Source organism: Oenanthe melanoleuca, chromosome 19, assembly GCF_029582105.1.
Source record: "Oenanthe melanoleuca isolate GR-GAL-2019-014 chromosome 19, OMel1.0, whole genome shotgun sequence".
Classification (NCBI taxonomy): domain Eukaryota; kingdom Metazoa; phylum Chordata; class Aves; order Passeriformes; family Muscicapidae; genus Oenanthe; species Oenanthe melanoleuca.
The window spans coordinates 10,001,176-10,017,041 of record NC_079352.1 but is presented as its reverse complement, the minus strand read 5'-3'; the positions used below and the strand labels follow the sequence as shown (position 1 = coordinate 10,017,041).

Here is a 15,866-nt window from a genome sequence, read left to right as displayed (position 1 = left end):
CGGGCCCAATCGTGCCCCCCGAGCCTCGCCCCGGCCCCGGCCCCGGCCACGCCCTGCAAACCGCGCCCACGGCCCCGGCCACGCCCACAGCCACACCCACGCGGCCCCGCCCCCGGCCCCGCCCCCGGGCGCGCAGGCGCGGTGCAGGCGCCGCGGTCCCGCCCGGAGCCGGAGCCGGAGCCGGAGCCGGAGCCGCAGCGGCAGCGGCAGGGCCGGGGGGGCCCGACCGGGGCTGCGCCCGCGCGGTTCCGCCAGCGCCTCCGCCTCAGGCCCGGCCCGGCCCGGCCGGCCAGCGCGCCTGCATGAGGTTGATGCTGCTGTGCTGCACCTGCAGGGACGAGCCTATGGGAGAGGACAAAGGTGCGTGACCACCCGAGCCCCCCCGCCTGACTCAGCGCTTCCGCCGCCGCTCGGGCCCCGGGACCCCAGCCCGGCTGGTGCGGACCCTCCTGCCGGCCTGCAGCCCCCGGCGTCCTGCCCGCGTCCTGCCCGCGTCCTCCCCGCAGCCCCCGGCCGGCCGCATCCTCCCCGCTGTCCCCGGGCTCCTGCATCCTCCTCGGCATCCCCATCCCGCCCCCTTGCATCCCCAGCACTCCCAAATGTCCCCGTGTCCCCCAGTTCATTCTTCATCTCCCCCCTGCACCCCTCACCCAGCCCGCATCCCCCACTGCATTCCTCGCTAGTCTGTGTCCCCCTTGCACCCCGACACTCGTGCCCCCCGTCCAGCCTGCACCTTCCCCACAGCCCCACTGCATCATCCTGCACCCCTACATCCCCCTCTGAAACTCTTCTCCTGCACCTTACATCCCCCGTGCCCCCCACACGTCCCCTGCATTCCCCAGCCACCCTGCATCCCTCTTGCACCCGCAAATCACCCCCTGCACCTCTCACTCATCCAGCCCACATCACCCACTGCATCCTCCACTGCACCCCTAAATGTCCCCCTGCACCCCTTACCCAGCCCGTGTCACCCCCTGCATCCCACCCTACATTGCTTCCCTGACCTGGATCCCCCTGCACTCCCATCCAACCTGCATCCTCCTCACATCCCCAAATGTCCCAGTGCAGCCTCTGTTCATCCTGCATCCCCTCTGCACCCCCCAGATCTTCCCTGTACCCCCAGTTCAGCCTCCATCCCCCCCATCCTTTCTTGTAGTGCCACCCAGCCTGCATTCCCCCCTGCACCCCCAAATCTCCCCCATCCTCCCTGTCAAGAGCTCTTCCCCCGTGCACCCAGCCTGCATCCCTGCCTGCATCCTCCCAGCACCCCACATCTTCCACTGCACCCCTCTCCAGCCTGCATCCCCTCCTGCACCTCCACATCCCCCCTGCACTCCCACACTTCTCCATCTCCCCCTGCACACTCCATGTGCCCCTTCCTGCACCCCCCATCCCCTCCATTCTGCATCCCTCCTGCACTCCCCAATCCCTCCAGATCCCTGCTGTGCCTTCCTTCCCCTCTGCACTCGCTGGGCCCCTCATCCCTCCTGGCACACCCCAAGAACTTGCACCCTCAGGACTTCTGCAGCCACCCTGCACCTCTGTGTCCCCCCATGCACTGTGCATCCCTCTGTGTCACTATATGCAGGGAATAATAACGACTGACGACTTTTTAGGCAAAAGAAGCAAAAGAAGCATTTTACTGAAAAACCAAACTAAATTTATAGAGTGGTTCACAAACCTCAGTAGTTTAGGACAGTAGTTTATCGGATAATAGGAGAAAACATCTACTGTATGTGCATTATGAACTGTCCCTCAGTCAACAGCAGGTGCTAATCTTTGTTTATTAATTCCTTTCTATTTACAAGAAAGCTATCATCCTGGGAAAAGCTCAGGCTGGAGCTGAGAAACTGTCTCAGCCTGGGAAACATCCTCTCAGTCTGAGAAAAAAAAAAAGAACTCAGAACCTGAGAAAAGGCCTGGCTAAAATCTGCCAAGGCTTCAGCTGTGTTCACACCTCTGCACGCCTCTGTATCATCCTGCATCCCCCAGCACCATCCAGCATCCCTCTCCGTGCTCCCTGTTCATCACCCAGCACCCATCCTGCATCCCTCTGTGTCTTCCTGCATCCTCCAGCACCCACGCTGCACCCCTCTCTGTGTCCCCTGTCCATCCCCCACCCTGCACCCCCTGTGCCCCCTGGGACCCCCCAGCATTTATCCTGCTGTTCCCCCACGCACCCAGCAGCCATCCCAAGCCCTGCCATCCTCCCTGGATGTCTTGGTGCACCCATCCTGCCCCTTTTCACCCTCCCTGTACTCTGTGCACCCATCCTGCCCCCTCTGCCCCCATCCTGCACTCACTGGGTGTCCCCATCCTGCACTAGGTGCCCCCATCCCACCCCTGCCCTGTCACCAGCCCTGGGGCCATGGGTGCCACGACCTTGACCCGTTGTGGGATCAATGGGTGCTGGATGGAATTCACCACCCCGGGCAGAGGATTTACTCCCTGGTGCTGCTGTGGGCCGGCTGGTGTGGTGACAGCCCTGTCACCTGGTGTTCTGCAGGGAGCCAGCTGCCGGTGTGTGCGAGCTGCGGGCAGGGCATCTTCGATGGGCAGTACCTGCAGGCGCTGAAGGCTGACTGGCATGCCGACTGCTTCAGGTGGGACCCCTGGGCGCGCTGGGCTGGATGGTGTTGGGAACGCTGGGATGGCGTCAGGGCTATCGGGATGGGTGGTGTCATGGACGTGGATGGGTGGCCTTAGGGACACCGGGATGGCGTCAGGGACAGAGGGCTGCTCTGCAGGCAGGGACATGCGTGAGGCCATGGCGGTGTCACTCACTGGAGCGTGGCTGTGGCTCCTGGAACCCGGGGGGGGCTGAGACCAGGCCTGGCAGAGGACTCTGCTGCCTGTCCCTCGCTGTCCCCTCCTGCCGGGTGACAGGGTGCGTGTGGCTGATGTCACCCGCTCCCCTCCCTCCCTGTTTCCTCTTTCACTCGAGCCCTCCCGGCAGCTCCGGCCGGAGCTCCGAGGAGCAGGAGGAGAAAGGGCCCGGGCCGGGGGCGCAGGGGTCCCCGGGACCTGACAGGTTCCCCTGGGGCCGGGGGTGCCCAGGGCTGTCCCCGGGCTGTGTCCCTGTCCGGTGGATGAGGATGCTGGCGGCGGTGCTGAGGAAGAGCCGCATCCTGAGCGCCGGAGCCAAGTGAGTGGGAGTGGGATTGCAGTGGGAGTGGGTCAGGACGGGCTGTGCCTCGGGGGGCTCAGCCTGTGTCCTCCGTGCTCGGCTTCCCCTCTCTGGGCCATCAGCCAGAGCGGAGCCACTGCGGGGCCGCAGCTGGATCCGGTCCCCTCGATGGGTGAGCGGCTTCCGGCAGCGCTGGACTCCCTCAGAGCCTTCCTCCTCCTGCTCCTCCTCCTCCTCCTCTTCTTCCTCATCTTCTCTCTGTCCCCTTCTTCTCCTTCCCCCCCTCCCCTTCCCCTTGTCCTCCATTTCCCCCTCCTTTTCCCCCTGCTGCTCTTCCTCCTCCTCCTCCCCGCCCCCAGACCAGTGGGGGTTTCGTGCTGCGCCATGGGGCGGGGGAGTCCTCGCGCGGTGACGTCATGGGGTGGGGAAACTCCGCGCCGTGACGTCACCGCTGGTTGGTATTCCACCTGCGTGGCTGGGGGCGGGCGGGGGGACTGCGACAGTCCCCGGCATCCCCTGCAGACTGTCCTGAGGCAACCCGACACCCTACAGCATCCCCGCACTGCAAATCCCCTACAGGAATTCCCCTACAGCACCCCCTGCACCCCTACAGCATCCCTGTACTTCAAATCCCCTACAGGAAACCCCCTACAGCACCCCCTGCATCCCTACAGCATCCCTGTACTGCAAATCCCCTACAGGAAACCCCCTACAGCACCCCCTGCACCCCTACAGCATCCCTGTACTTCAAATCCCCTACAGGAAACCCCCTACAGCACCCCCTGCATCCCTACAGCATCCCTGTACTTCAAATCCCCTACAGGAAATCCCCTACAGCACCCCCTGCACCCCTACAGCATCCCTGTACTGCAAATCCCCTACAGGAAACCCCCTACAGCACCCCCTGCACTTCTACAGCATCCCTGTACTTCAAATCCCCTACAGGAAATCCCCTACAGCACCCCCTGCACCCCTACAGCACCCCTGTACTACAAGTTCCCCTGCACCCCCTCAACCCTCTCCCCCAGAGGATGTCCTGCCTTGCAGCCTCCTGCACCCCTCCCACAAGCATCCCCTGCACCCATTCAGCACTCCCATAATAAAAAATCCTCTCTAGCCTCCCTTCTGCACCCCCAGCCACTCCCACACCCCCACACAAATCCTCTCTGGTACCCTCTGTCCCCTCCTGCACAGTCTGATGTGCACCCCTGCTGCTGTATCCCAAAACTGACTGGCTCATCTGCATGCCTGGGCACACCCTGCTGCTGTCACCCCCTGCACCCCCCAGCAGCTCCCCCATCCCCTGTGCCCCTTGCAGATTGTCCCAAGGCTGGCATGTCCCTCTGGCTGCCTGTGCCAGCCTGGGGTGTTTGTGACCAAGAGGGCACGTCCCTCTGTCCCTGACCAGGCTGGCATGTCTGTCACCAGGGTGGGACATGTCTCTGTGTATCCATGAGCAGGCTGGCACGTCCCTGTGTGTGTCTGTGACCAGGCTGGCACATCCCTGACCAGGCTGGGACATTTCTGTGTCTGTGCCAGGCTGGCATGTCTGTCACCATGGTGCCGTGTCTGTGGCAAGTCTGGCACATCCCTCTGTGTATCCATGACCAGACTGGCATGTCCCTCACTAGGCTGGCACATCCCTGTGTGTGTCTGTGACCAGGGTGGGACATCCCTCTGATTAAGGTGGCATGTTCCTCTGTGCATCCATGACCGCATCTGTGAGCAGAGTGACAGACCCATGACCAGGGTGGGATGTCCCTCTGTATGTCTGTGACCAGACTGGCACGTCACCCTAGTCATGGATAGGGGGACATGCCTTTCTGTGTGTCTGTCACCAGGGTGGGAGGTCCCTCTGTCCGTGACCAGGCTGCCACACTTGTGACCAGTCTGTCTCATCCCTCTGTAAGTCTGTGCCAGGCTGGCATGTCTGGCACCAGGGTGGCATGTCTGGCACCAGGGTGGCATGTCTGGCACCAGTCTGGTACCTCCCTCTGTGTGTCTTTGTCCAGGCTGACACATCCATGCAGGGCTGCCACTTCCCTTCTCATGCCTCTGCCTGCCCCACATCCCCTGTCTACCCCAGTGTCCCCACATGTCCCTGCAGCCCCAGCCTGCACTGTCACCCCCAGAATCACCTGCTGTCACCTGGGGATGGTGACACATCGATGCAGCAGCGCTGCAACTGTGTAGGAAGTGGGGGAAGCAGCTTGCTCAGAGAGCTGTGGAGTGGGCGAGCACTGGCTATGCCCCAGGGTGACAATGGGGACGAGGTGACAAGGGGATCCCTGTCCCTGCTGCAGGTGCTGTGACTGTGGGGCCTCCCTGTCCCACCAGTACTACGAGAAGGATGGGCGCCTGTACTGCAAGAAGGATTACTGGGCACGCTTCGGGGAGCTGTGCCACGGCTGCTCCGAGCAGATCACCAAGGGGCTGGTCATGGTGAGCACCATGGGGTCCTCAGGGTCCCTGGGCTGGTCATGGTGAGCACCACGGGGTCCTCAGGGTCCCTGGGCTGGTCGTGGTGAGAACTACAGGGACCCCAGGGGTGGGACATGCGGCCTTGTCCCATGGCTGAGCTCCTGGGGAGCAGAGAAGGTGGGGAAGGGGTGCAGACCCCCAGCATCACTGGGTGTGGTAAGGGTGTCCTCTACATTTTAGGGGACCCTGGAGGGCCATGCTGGGGTTGGGGGATGCAGTGGAGAAGCTCAGGGTGGTGGGAGATGTTCCTGCAACCACCCCCAACCTGGCAGCACTCCCGTCCCCACCATGCCATGGCTCAGCCTGCCCTTCCCAGGGCTCTGGTGCACCCATGGGTGCTCCCAGCCCTCTCTGAGCCCCAGCCCCGCCCTGGGTGCCCAGGCAGGGGGTCCCGGGGCTGATGGCATTGCCCGCAGGTGGCCGGGGAGCAGAAGTACCACCCCGAGTGCTTCAGCTGCCTCAACTGCCGCGCCTTCATCGGGGATGGGGACACCTACGCGCTGGTGGAGCGCTCCAAGCTCTACTGGTACGTCTGCTCTGGGGGAGCTGGGGGGGCACGTGCCCCAGCACACCCACCCACGCTCCCGCTCCGCTCCCGCAGCGGCCACTGCTACTACCAGATGGTGGTGACCCCGGTGATCGAGCAGATCCTGCCGGACTCGCCGGCCTCCCGCATCCCTCACACCGTCACCCTCGTGTCCATCCCCGCCTGCTCCGACGGCAAGCGCGGCTTCTCCGTGTCCATCGACCAGGGCTGCGGCAGCGAGCACCCCCGCACCGTGCGCGTCCGAGAGTGCGTCCTGCCCCCTCTGCCACCCCCTCCCCAGGGCTGGCCGTCTCATCTGGCTTCCATCCCAGGGACACCTTTTAGAGGAAGAAGGGTGGGGCTGGGTTGTTCCCTTTGTCCAGGGGTGGCCTGTGGGGACCTTGGTGGAGTGTCCCCAGCTGCAGGAGGGTTTGTGGGGGCTGTGCTGGTCTGTCCTTGGCCATGCTGGCATTGCCTCCTATGGCAGAGTGGGCTGTGGGTACCACATGTGTCCCTTTGTGGTTGGGGTGGCTTGTGGAGACTGTGCTAGCATGTCCCTGTCCAGGAGAGAGGGTGACAGTGGGGACTGACACAGCCGTTGGGAGTGTCCCAGCAGACCCTCCTGATGGTGACAGTGTTGGGGGTCTGACCCCACTGTCCCCACAGGGTGGACCCAGACTGCATCAGCCCTGACATGAAGAACTCCATCCACGTTGGTGACCGCATCCTGGAGATCAACGGGACCCCCATTGGCCACGTCCCCCTGGACGAGGTACTGTCCCCCTGTCACAGCCCAGCCAGCCCCGCCGCCATGTCCCCAGACCCACCCCATCGTCATTTCCCTCTGCAGATCGACCTGCTGATCCAGGAGACGAGCCGCCTGCTGCAGCTGACCATCGAGCATGACCCCCATGAGCCGCTGGGCCGGGAGGCAGGGCTGGCGGGCAGCCCCCTGCCCGCCCTGTGCAGCCCGCTGTGCTCGCCAGCCCCCGCGCCCTGCGGGGACCCCACTGCCGTGCGCCAGCGCGCTGTCACGTAAGGCCAGCCCCTGCCCCCGTTCCTGCCGGGCCCCCCCAGGCACTGACCTGTGCCCGCCCGTCCCGCAGGAGGAGCTGCAGCACGGACAAGTCCCCGGGCTCGGGCTCCGCGGGCTCTCCCGCGTCCCAGCGCAAGGACATCGGGCGCTCCGAGTCCCTGCGCGTCGTGTCCCGCGCTCACCGCATCTTCCGCCCCTCTGACCTCATCCACGGCGAGGTGCTGGGCAAGGGCTGCTTTGGCCAGGCCATCAAGGTGGGACAGGGGGCACGAGTCTGGGGGTCTCAGCTCCCCAGGATGGAGGGCGTGGCTGAGTTCCTGCACTCCCGGCCAGGTGACACATCGGGAAACTGGCGAGGTGATGGTCATGAAGGAGCTGATCCGCTTTGACGAGGAGACACAGAGGACCTTCCTAAAAGAGGTGAGAGTCCCCTGTCCTTAATCCCCCAGGCTGGGGGGACACGAGGGATGGGTCTGTCTGATCCTGGCCCCAGCTGGGCACAACCCCTGGATAGAGGTGACCAAGCCCTGTGGGTGCAGCCCTGTCCACTGAGCCCATGAGCAGCTCTGTCCAGAGTGTGTGGGAGCCTTGGGGTGCTTCTCCTGCAGGTGAAGGTGATGCGCTGCCTGGAGCACCCCAACGTGCTCAAGTTCATCGGGGTGCTCTACAAGGAGAAGAGGCTCAACTTCATCACAGAGTACATCAAAGGGGGCACCTTAAGGAGCCTCATCAAGAGCATGGTGAGCACTGGGGGGCTGGTTGGTCCCCCACGACCTCACAGCCCCAGTGGAGCTGGGGGACCCCTCTTCCTTTTCCATTCCCTGGCAAATTCCCCCTCCTGCCCCCCAGGATAGCCACTACCCCTGGAGCCAGCGGGTCAGCTTCGCCAAGGACATCGCCGCTGGCATGGTGGGTGCCACCATGGGATGGGTGGGTGGGACAGGTTCTGGTGGGTGGGGGGACCATGGCATGGGGGTGCCACTGCTCTCAGCCCACCCTTCCCACAGGCCTACCTCCACTCCATGAACATCATCCACCGTGACCTCAACTCTCACAACTGCCTCGTGCGGGAGGTGAGTCCCACCTTGCTGCTGGCCTCCCCTGGCCTGACGGGGGCTCTCGGAGGCCACACCCCTACACACCCCCAGGCCTCACCCCTACCTGTGCCCCCCAGAACAAGAGCGTGGTGGTGGCTGACTTTGGGCTGGCACGGCTGATGGTGGACGAGAAGAACCAGCCCGAGCATCTCAAGAACCTGAAGAAACCAGACCGCAAGAAACGCTACACGGTGGTGGGGAACCCCTACTGGATGGCCCCCGAGATGATCAATGGTGAGAGGAGTGGGGCCAGCCAGGGCTCTGTGCCCAGGCAGGGGATGGTTGGTGGGGCCAGGACAGGACGTGTGACCTGGCCTGACCCTGTGTCTACAGGGAGGAGCTATGATGAGAAGGTGGACATCTTCTCCTTCGGCATCGTCCTCTGCGAGGCAAGTCTGCTATGGGTGCTGGGGTCCTCGTGGTGTTTGGGGTCACTCCCCCAAGGTTGAGGGATCTCCCTGGGGGTTGGGGTGTTTCGAGTCTTCTCCTTAGGATTGGAGCCTCTTCCCTTGAGCTTGGGGTCTCCCTAGAGCTTGGAGTCCTCATTGTGTTTGGGTTCCCCTCCAGGGTAAGGTCCTCCTGCTTGGGGTTGAGGTCTCCCTTTTGGGGTTGAGGTCCTCAGTGTGCTTGAGTTCCCCCTCTTATGCTTGGAATCTTCCCTTGGAGCTGGGGCCTCTCCCCTTCGGTCTCCCTGCTGGGGTGTCTCCCTTGGGGTTGGGGTGTCTTCACTGTGTTTGGGCTCCCTCCTGGGATTTGGGCATCTCCCCCTTGGGGCTTCGGGGTCCCCTTTTGGGGTTGTAGCCCCTCCTTGGTGCTGAGCCCGCCTGTCCCTGCCGCTGCCCCCAGATCATCGGCCGGGTGAGCGCTGACCCCGATTACCTGCCCCGCACCACCGACTTCGGCCTCAACGTCCGGGGCTTCCTGGAGCGCTACTGCCCCCCCGCCTGCCCCCCCAGCTTCTTCCCCATAGCTGTCTGCTGCTGTGACCTGGACCCCGAGAAGCGGTGGGTAATGGAGACCCCCAGGGGTCCCTGGGGCAGGGGACAGGGTGGGGACAGCACCAGCGGAGCTGCCACGTGTCCCCCTCGTCGCTCAGGCCGTCCTTCGCCAAGCTGGAGCAGTGGCTGGAGACGCTGCGCATGCACCTGGAGATCCACCTGCCGCTGAGCTCGCAGCTGGAGCAGCTGGACCGAGCCTTCGGGGAGACGCACCGGCGGGAGGGGGGGCTGCCTGCGGCCCCGCGGTAGAGCCCCCGCGCCCCTCTCTCTGCAGCCACGGGAGGCGGAGCTGCGCCCGCCGCCAGCCGCTCCTGGGGCTGCCCCACCCGGGGCTGGATCCCGGGCCTCTGGACGCGCCCCCACCCCGCTGCCCACCCCGGGGAGCCGGCTCTCCCCGGGGCCGCATGGCCCTGGGCACCCCCACGCCGTAGCTCTGACCGCCAGGACCAGCCCGGCCGGCCGCACCGCGGGGACCGTCCCACGGCCCCGTGTCCCCCCCGGCTCACCTCCCCTTTGCACAGCGGGGCTGCCCCGCCCGAGCCCCGGGCTCCCCGGACAGAGCCGCGGCCTCGCGGCGGTGCCTTGGCTTTCCGTGAACTTGCACTGCGACAGGAGGGTCCCCGCGGCCCCCGGAGCGCCCTCGTAGCATCGCCCCCGCCCTCGGCCGGCCCCCGAGGCTGCTCCCGCCGGCACCCCGGGCTCGGGGGGCTGCCGGCACCCCCGGCCGAGTGCGGGGTCGTGGGCACGCCCCGTGGCGTGGGGACAGGCCCGTGGCGGTCCCTGCCGCCCCCTGCCCCGGGACAGCGCCGGCTGCTCCGGAGGGACGGGGGCTGCAGCTCATCTCGGTCCCCCGCCCCGGGGGCCCCGGGGGGTTGTGCCACGCGGTGCTTTTCATGCTCTTTATTCAGGTTCATTTTTCTGTAAGATATTTAAAGAGAAGAGTTTGTATTATTTTTTCATACAACGTAGCGTTTGCCATTTGTCACTGCCTCGGTTCTGCTTTCCCGAAGGGATCAAACTGTGAAGCCTCTCCGTGCACTTTTGCCCGGGAAGTCCAAGGCAATGTCCTCTGCGGAGGCGGGAAGGGAGCTCAAACTGTGATGTACCCCGAGCCGTGAGTCAATAAATCCTTCCTCACTCGCTGCCCGGCCTGTTGGCAATCGCTCGCCTCCCCTGGGGGGGCTGGGAGCTCCTGGGGAGACTGAGGCACGAGGGGACAGCCCCTCTGCCCAGGGTGGGGCTGTGGCACCAGCTGTGGTGGCACCCCCAGCTCGCTCACCTCCATGGGGACAATGCTGTTGTCCCTCTTGGTGCTGTCCCCACCCCACTGTGGGTACCCCCAGCCCTGAGACTGGTGCTATCCCTGCCTATGGCACCAGGGCCCCAAGCACTGTGTCCCCTCACTGGCCCGGTGGCCATGCCACTGTCACACCAGGGTGGTGACAGAGGTGACCATCGATGCCATGGAGCTGATTTGCATTTTGTGTCAAACCAGCCCCAGGGAAGAATGAAGTGGCTCATGCTGGGGTAGCCCATGGCCCTCCCATGCTGTCCCTCTGTCCTCAACACCTTCCTGGACCAAACTAAGGTCCCCAAGCTCTGTCATTGGGGGATGCTGAGCTTTGGAAGCTGGAGAAGACCTGGAACCCAAGGAGCTGAGAGGGGAGTGACAGGGAAGGGATGGGACTGGGGCGATGTCCCCAAGGATGTCCCCAGTGATGCTGCTGCTGTGGAAGGAGCCTGAAGGGGCCCAGGATCTAGGCTGGAACCCCCATCAGGGAAACTTCATGATTTATTGCTCTGGAGGGAGTGGCGGATGTAGTGACAGTGGCTCTGTCCCCCCTCCTGGGGGGACAGTCAGGACAGGCTCCTGACTGCCTGTTCCCCAGTACCCCAGTAGGGACAGGGACCAGCACCTGCCTGGTGTCACAGGCTGTCACACCACCCTTGGTGACACCACACTGCCCCTGCTGACACCCCACTGTGCTGATTCTTCGCTCTAGGAGCAGGACACTGTCACTCCCTGGGAACACTGGGATGAGGGACCCAGTGTGCCCTTCACACCTGGGAAACACCACAGTCCCCAGTCCCCTGCTGCCAGAGGACAGCAGCACCCCAGGAGTCCCCCAGCCCTGCAGTAGGAGCCCCCAAACCCATGGGACCTCCCCAGCCCCTCACCCAGCTGGGTGCAGCTGTGGCTGTGGTATGCCTGGTGGTGCCAGGGACACCACACCCACTGGGACACTTGCTGGTGGCCCTTGGGGCAGGAGCCAGCAGCTGGCCACAATGCCAAGTGGCCACCCAGTCACCCCCGTGACCAGCAGCTCATCCCAGACCAAGTCAGCAGCTGGGACACCCCCTCACCAGGCAGGGAGGTGGCTCTGGCACAGCTGCAGTGGCCCCAAGCTGTCACTGTCATGTGAAAGTCCCCTTCAGAGATGTGCAGCACTGTGCCCAAATCCAGCCCCAGTCCAGCCTGACCCAGTGCCTGACCCTCTTCATCCCATCACCGGCACCTGGCTGTCCCCTCCAGCCCAGGAGGGACAAGGCCACCCAGACCATGTCACAGGCCACTAAGAGCTGCCACTGCATCCACTGTCTCTGCCCAGGCCCTGCTCTGTGCTCCCCCAAGGATGTCTCTGGTAGAGTCCTGCCCATGCCTGTCCCCAGTCTGGAATGGTGGTACTTGGGAAGCCAGGTGTCCCCACCAAGGGGGTGGCCAAAGGCACCAGTGGCTCTGGTAGGGACACACTGAGAGCTCCAGCATGAACCATCAGCTGTGGGTTTGTCGCCTTCCTCATGGGGAAGTTTGGGGCTCCAGGGGAGAGGAGGAAGGGCAGGTTCTCCCAGAATCCTGCCAAGGTGGGCACTGGTGCTGTGGGGACCCTGCTGAGGGACATCTTGTGACAGGGGTAACAGGCAGAGGGCCCTCATGAGGCTTGAGATATGCAAGGAGAAGAGGTGATGGGGATCAGTCAGGACACCCAGCTCCATAGGGGTGTGTGGAGCTGGAGGAGGGTCACTGGGATCCCACCAAGGCACCCAGCTCCATAGGGGTGTGTGGAGCTGGAGGAGGGTCACTGGGATCCCACCAGGGTGCCCAGCTCTGTAGAGGGGTCACTGGGGTCCAGCTGGGGTGTGCAGCTCCATGGGGACTTGGGATCTGGTCACCATCCCTGGCCACAGCAAGACCCCCACATGAGGATTTTCCAGTGGTGAGCAGGCAAAGGCTCTGGGATCCTCTGGAGCCCTTTCCAGCTCAGCCAGAGGCTGGATTAGAGACATCCTGGAATCATTTCTGTCCTGCACCCCTCTGATCCCCCATCCTGCATCTGGCACATGGTTCTGCAGGGTGTCTGTCATGGTTGACCGTGTCCCCAGAGCTGCCTCTGTCCCTTGGGTACAGGATCCCTCCCTCTGGCTCAGGAATAGGGGCTTTGTGTGGTTCTGGAGCAGCCTGAGCCCTCCTTCCATGATTTGGTGTCGCTGTCACACCTCCCTGCTGCAACCTGAGCTGGGATAAGGAGCCACCTCCTTGGGTCATACACGTCACCAGGACTGGTGGCTGCATGGGGAACATCCAGACACCCAAAACTGGTGGAGCTCTGAGGCCAATGGTGAGAGGTCAGTGCCTGTCTGCCTCAATTTCCCTCAGAGCTGGAGCAGGCTGTGAGATATGAGAATGGGAAGCAGCTCCTGTCCCCTCTCCTGTGTCCTCTGGTCCCCAGCCAAATCCAGGCAAGAAAATCCTATGGGACACAGTTCCCACCTCATTTGCTAGCAGTTTTTGTAACTACATAAACGTGGCATTTATAAACAGAGCCCTGGGAATACAGTTCTGCCATCCTGCCCCTCTTTGCCAGCACGTGGGGCCCATCCCTGACCCACCTGCTGGTCCTGTGGGGACACAGGCACCTGGGAGGGGACAGCTGGGGGACCCTGAAAGCCTCAGCTGCTTCTGAAGGGAAAAGTGGCTCTCCTCAGTCCCACTGCCATCCTCCCCCAGCTCCAGCACAGCCCCTTCCCAGTGGGGCTCCAGACAGGGAGGTAAGGGATGGGTGCTCCTGATTCCCTGGTGCCACCAGGTCCCCAGGCAGGACCAGAGATGGGCAGCACTGACTGATGAGTCCTTTGTGAGGGATTTGGGGGCGGGTGACACGAGATGAGCTGTGGGAAGGTTCAGTCCAAGAAGGGAAGGGGGGCTTTGTATGGGCAGGGCTTGGTTGGGACCACCTGGGCTCATGTTTGGATGGCTGTGACCATGTCCCCACCGCTGTGACACCATCCATAGAGCTCATCCCATGTCCAAACCCCTCCAAGGGGCTGCTACTGCCCAGACTGGGGATTTTTGACCCTTAAAACCCCTAGGGCCCCCTACTCTGAGCAGGAGCTCTCTGCAGAGACAGCCCAAGGATGGAGAGACCCTGGTATGTGGGTTTGGGGAGCTGTGGGACCCTGATGTGTGAGTCTAGGGAACTCCCCTGTGTGTGGGTTTGGGGAGCTGTGGGACCCTGGCATGTGGGTTTGGGTTTGGGGGACCCCAGACTGTGGGTCTAGGGGCTATTGGTTGTCCTGCAAGACAAGCACAGGGAGCCCTCCAGGCATGGGCAGCCTTTCTGGGCTCACACCAAGGGAAGGAGGCCAAAAGGCAGGAGTTTCACCACACACCCCCCAACCCACCTCATCCCTGTGCTGGAGCAGATCTTGGGGAGCACCACAAGAGCCTGATGTGGCTCATCCTTTCCACAGTGTGAAAAATGAGTTTATTCCCAGCTTAGAGACTGTTTGGCTGCTTTGGAGAGAGGAGAGCAGAACTTCTGTCTGTGCTGTGGTGACTCTTGGGGTTTTGTGCCCTGGGATGTGTCACTGGGAGCAGCAGTGAGGTGCTCCACTCCATGCACACGGCATTGTTTGGCTCAGCCACCACACTGGGAAGGCCCCAAAACGGGACCAGTTACAAGAGAAAGAACTAAAAATAGAGATTCTCATGGTGGATGCAGGGAAGCATCTGAACACGTGGCCTCTGGGGCTGACCATCCCCATCCCCATCCCACGCCTGGCTGACACCCTGTGGTCTCTGCGGCCCCAAATTCCCCCCCGACCCTCCTCTGAGCCCCGAGGGCAGCCCAAGCCGCAGGGCGGTGCTGGGTGTGGGCGGGGGGAGCCGGCAGCCCGGTGCAGGCACTGAGGAGGTTAAGCTCCCCACGCCCGCCGGATGCAGCATCCTGGGCTGGGCTCTTTCCATCTTGTTTTGGTTTGGAGGAATAAAAGCTCTGGCAGCAGCAAAGCCGCTTCCCAAAATAACTCAGCCTCCCATGGTAATTATAGAGCTCCGGGCCCCGGTAGCAAGTGGAGACTTCCCAGCCGGGCCGGACCTGGGATCGCTGCTGCTGCCGGGCTGAGGGACCCCAGGGTGCCTCGGGGACCTCCCCAGCTGTGCCACCCTCCTTGGGTGTCACCATCACTCCCCTTTGCGTTATCTCCCAGGCAGGAATGTGCAGCCCCTGTGTCCCCTCCCGCTCTGAAGCTGATCCTTTCAGCTTTTAATGCTCTGTGTAAAGCCCAGGTTGCGGCTCCCCAGCCTCATGGGCACTGGGCTAGCAGAGCAAGGCCGTGGCAAGTGTGGCTGCTGCAGGCTGTGCCCGCTGGGCAGGCTGAGAATACCCAGCTGATCCTGGCAGCGGCGGGCTGAAAACGCCCGGCTCAGCCTGGCAGTGCCCTCCCGCCCCCGCGGGGCTCAGCGCTGCTCCTTGAAGGGCAGGGAGAGCCCGGGCTGAGCTCCTGGAGCCCCCGAGCCCCTAATCCCCCGTAATCCTGGAAGAAAGCGCTGGCTGTGGGGATTAGGGATGTAAACAGCCACCCTCACCTGCCTGCCCCTGCCTGCCCCTACCTGCCCCCTGCCTGGACCCCCCAGCCGACCAAGATGAGATGCTGGGAGAGTGGGATCCCTGCCTCGACCCCTCCAATACAGGGTCGAGGTGGCCACCGGTGCTCTCTGAGGCTGTGTTGAGCCTGTGATGGTTATTTATGGGAATAAAGGGAATGTGCAGCCATCTGGACACAGCCTGGATCTATAACGTCGGAGGGAAAGAGATTCCAGGCAGTGACAAGGTTGGGGACAAAGCCGACATGGTCCCCGTGGAGTCACACAGCTTCGGTCAGAGCCTGACTGGGGCTGGATCCGTCTTTTCCTCCTGGGGAATTATCACTGGCTTTTTTCATGGACAGGGAAACTGAGGCAAGGGAGGAGAAGCCCGTGAGAGTGATGCACTGGGAGTGCATGTGACTTCGCCAGCTCCCTGGCTTGGAGTGAGTTTGAGGTGGGACAAGGGCAGTCCTGAGGAGCAGCTGGGCCGGGAGACCGAAATCTGGGGAGGACTGAGCTCTGCCAGCTGCTCGCCACGGGGAGCAGCCACGGCGGCCAAGGCTTCCCCGGCCCCTTTCATGGCCGGAACACAAGCGCCCCGGCAACCCCGCCCGCTGTGAGAGCATCCTCCCTGCCCTCGGGGACACGGGGACACAGCCGCGTGTCACTGCCACTCACATGGGCTCGGGGCCGGGGGCAGCCCGGGAAGGCGCTGGGGAGAGTGGCACAGCCAGC

At 63.4% G+C, this 15,866-nt stretch overlaps 1 protein-coding gene across 3 annotated transcripts; it reads left to right on the top strand.

The window, feature by feature from the left end:
- Positions 1-168: 168 nt before the first annotated feature.
- LIMK1 (LIM domain kinase 1) lies at positions 169-14,278 on the top strand. Of its 3 annotated transcripts, XM_056506547.1 has the most exons (17): positions 169-360; positions 2,507-2,603; positions 3,032-3,145; positions 5,431-5,569; positions 6,025-6,134; positions 6,210-6,401; positions 6,801-6,906; positions 6,985-7,169; positions 7,241-7,424; positions 7,504-7,590; positions 7,779-7,910; positions 8,020-8,079; positions 8,178-8,243; positions 8,345-8,501; positions 8,601-8,656; positions 9,114-9,271; positions 9,364-14,278. In XM_056506547.1, the coding sequence occupies exons 1-17, from the start codon at positions 303-305 to the stop codon at positions 9,512-9,514; spliced, it is 2,052 nt and encodes a 683-aa protein (XP_056362522.1). In that variant the 5' UTR covers positions 169-302; the 3' UTR covers positions 9,515-14,278. The 3 variants fall into 3 exon arrangements, with proteins under 3 accessions (XP_056362522.1, XP_056362521.1, XP_056362520.1); XM_056506546.1 differs by lacking the exon at positions 3,032-3,145; XM_056506545.1 differs by lacking the exons at positions 169-360; positions 2,507-2,603 and having other exon boundaries at positions 2,929-3,145.
- The last annotated feature ends 1,588 nt before the right edge of the window (positions 14,279-15,866 follow it).

Excerpts from the sequence above, each read along its gene's own strand:
- LIMK1 (XM_056506547.1), top strand. The coding sequence starts at position 303 with ATGAGGTTGATGCTGCTGTGCTGCACCTGCAGGGACGAGCCTATGGGA. Across the intron at positions 6,135-6,209 it reads GAGCGCTCCAAGCTCTACTG|CGGCCACTGCTACTACCAGA; the intron begins GTACGTCTGCTC and ends CCGCTCCCGCAG. Across the intron at positions 7,591-7,778 it reads AGAGGACCTTCCTAAAAGAG|GTGAAGGTGATGCGCTGCCT; the intron begins GTGAGAGTCCCC and ends CTTCTCCTGCAG.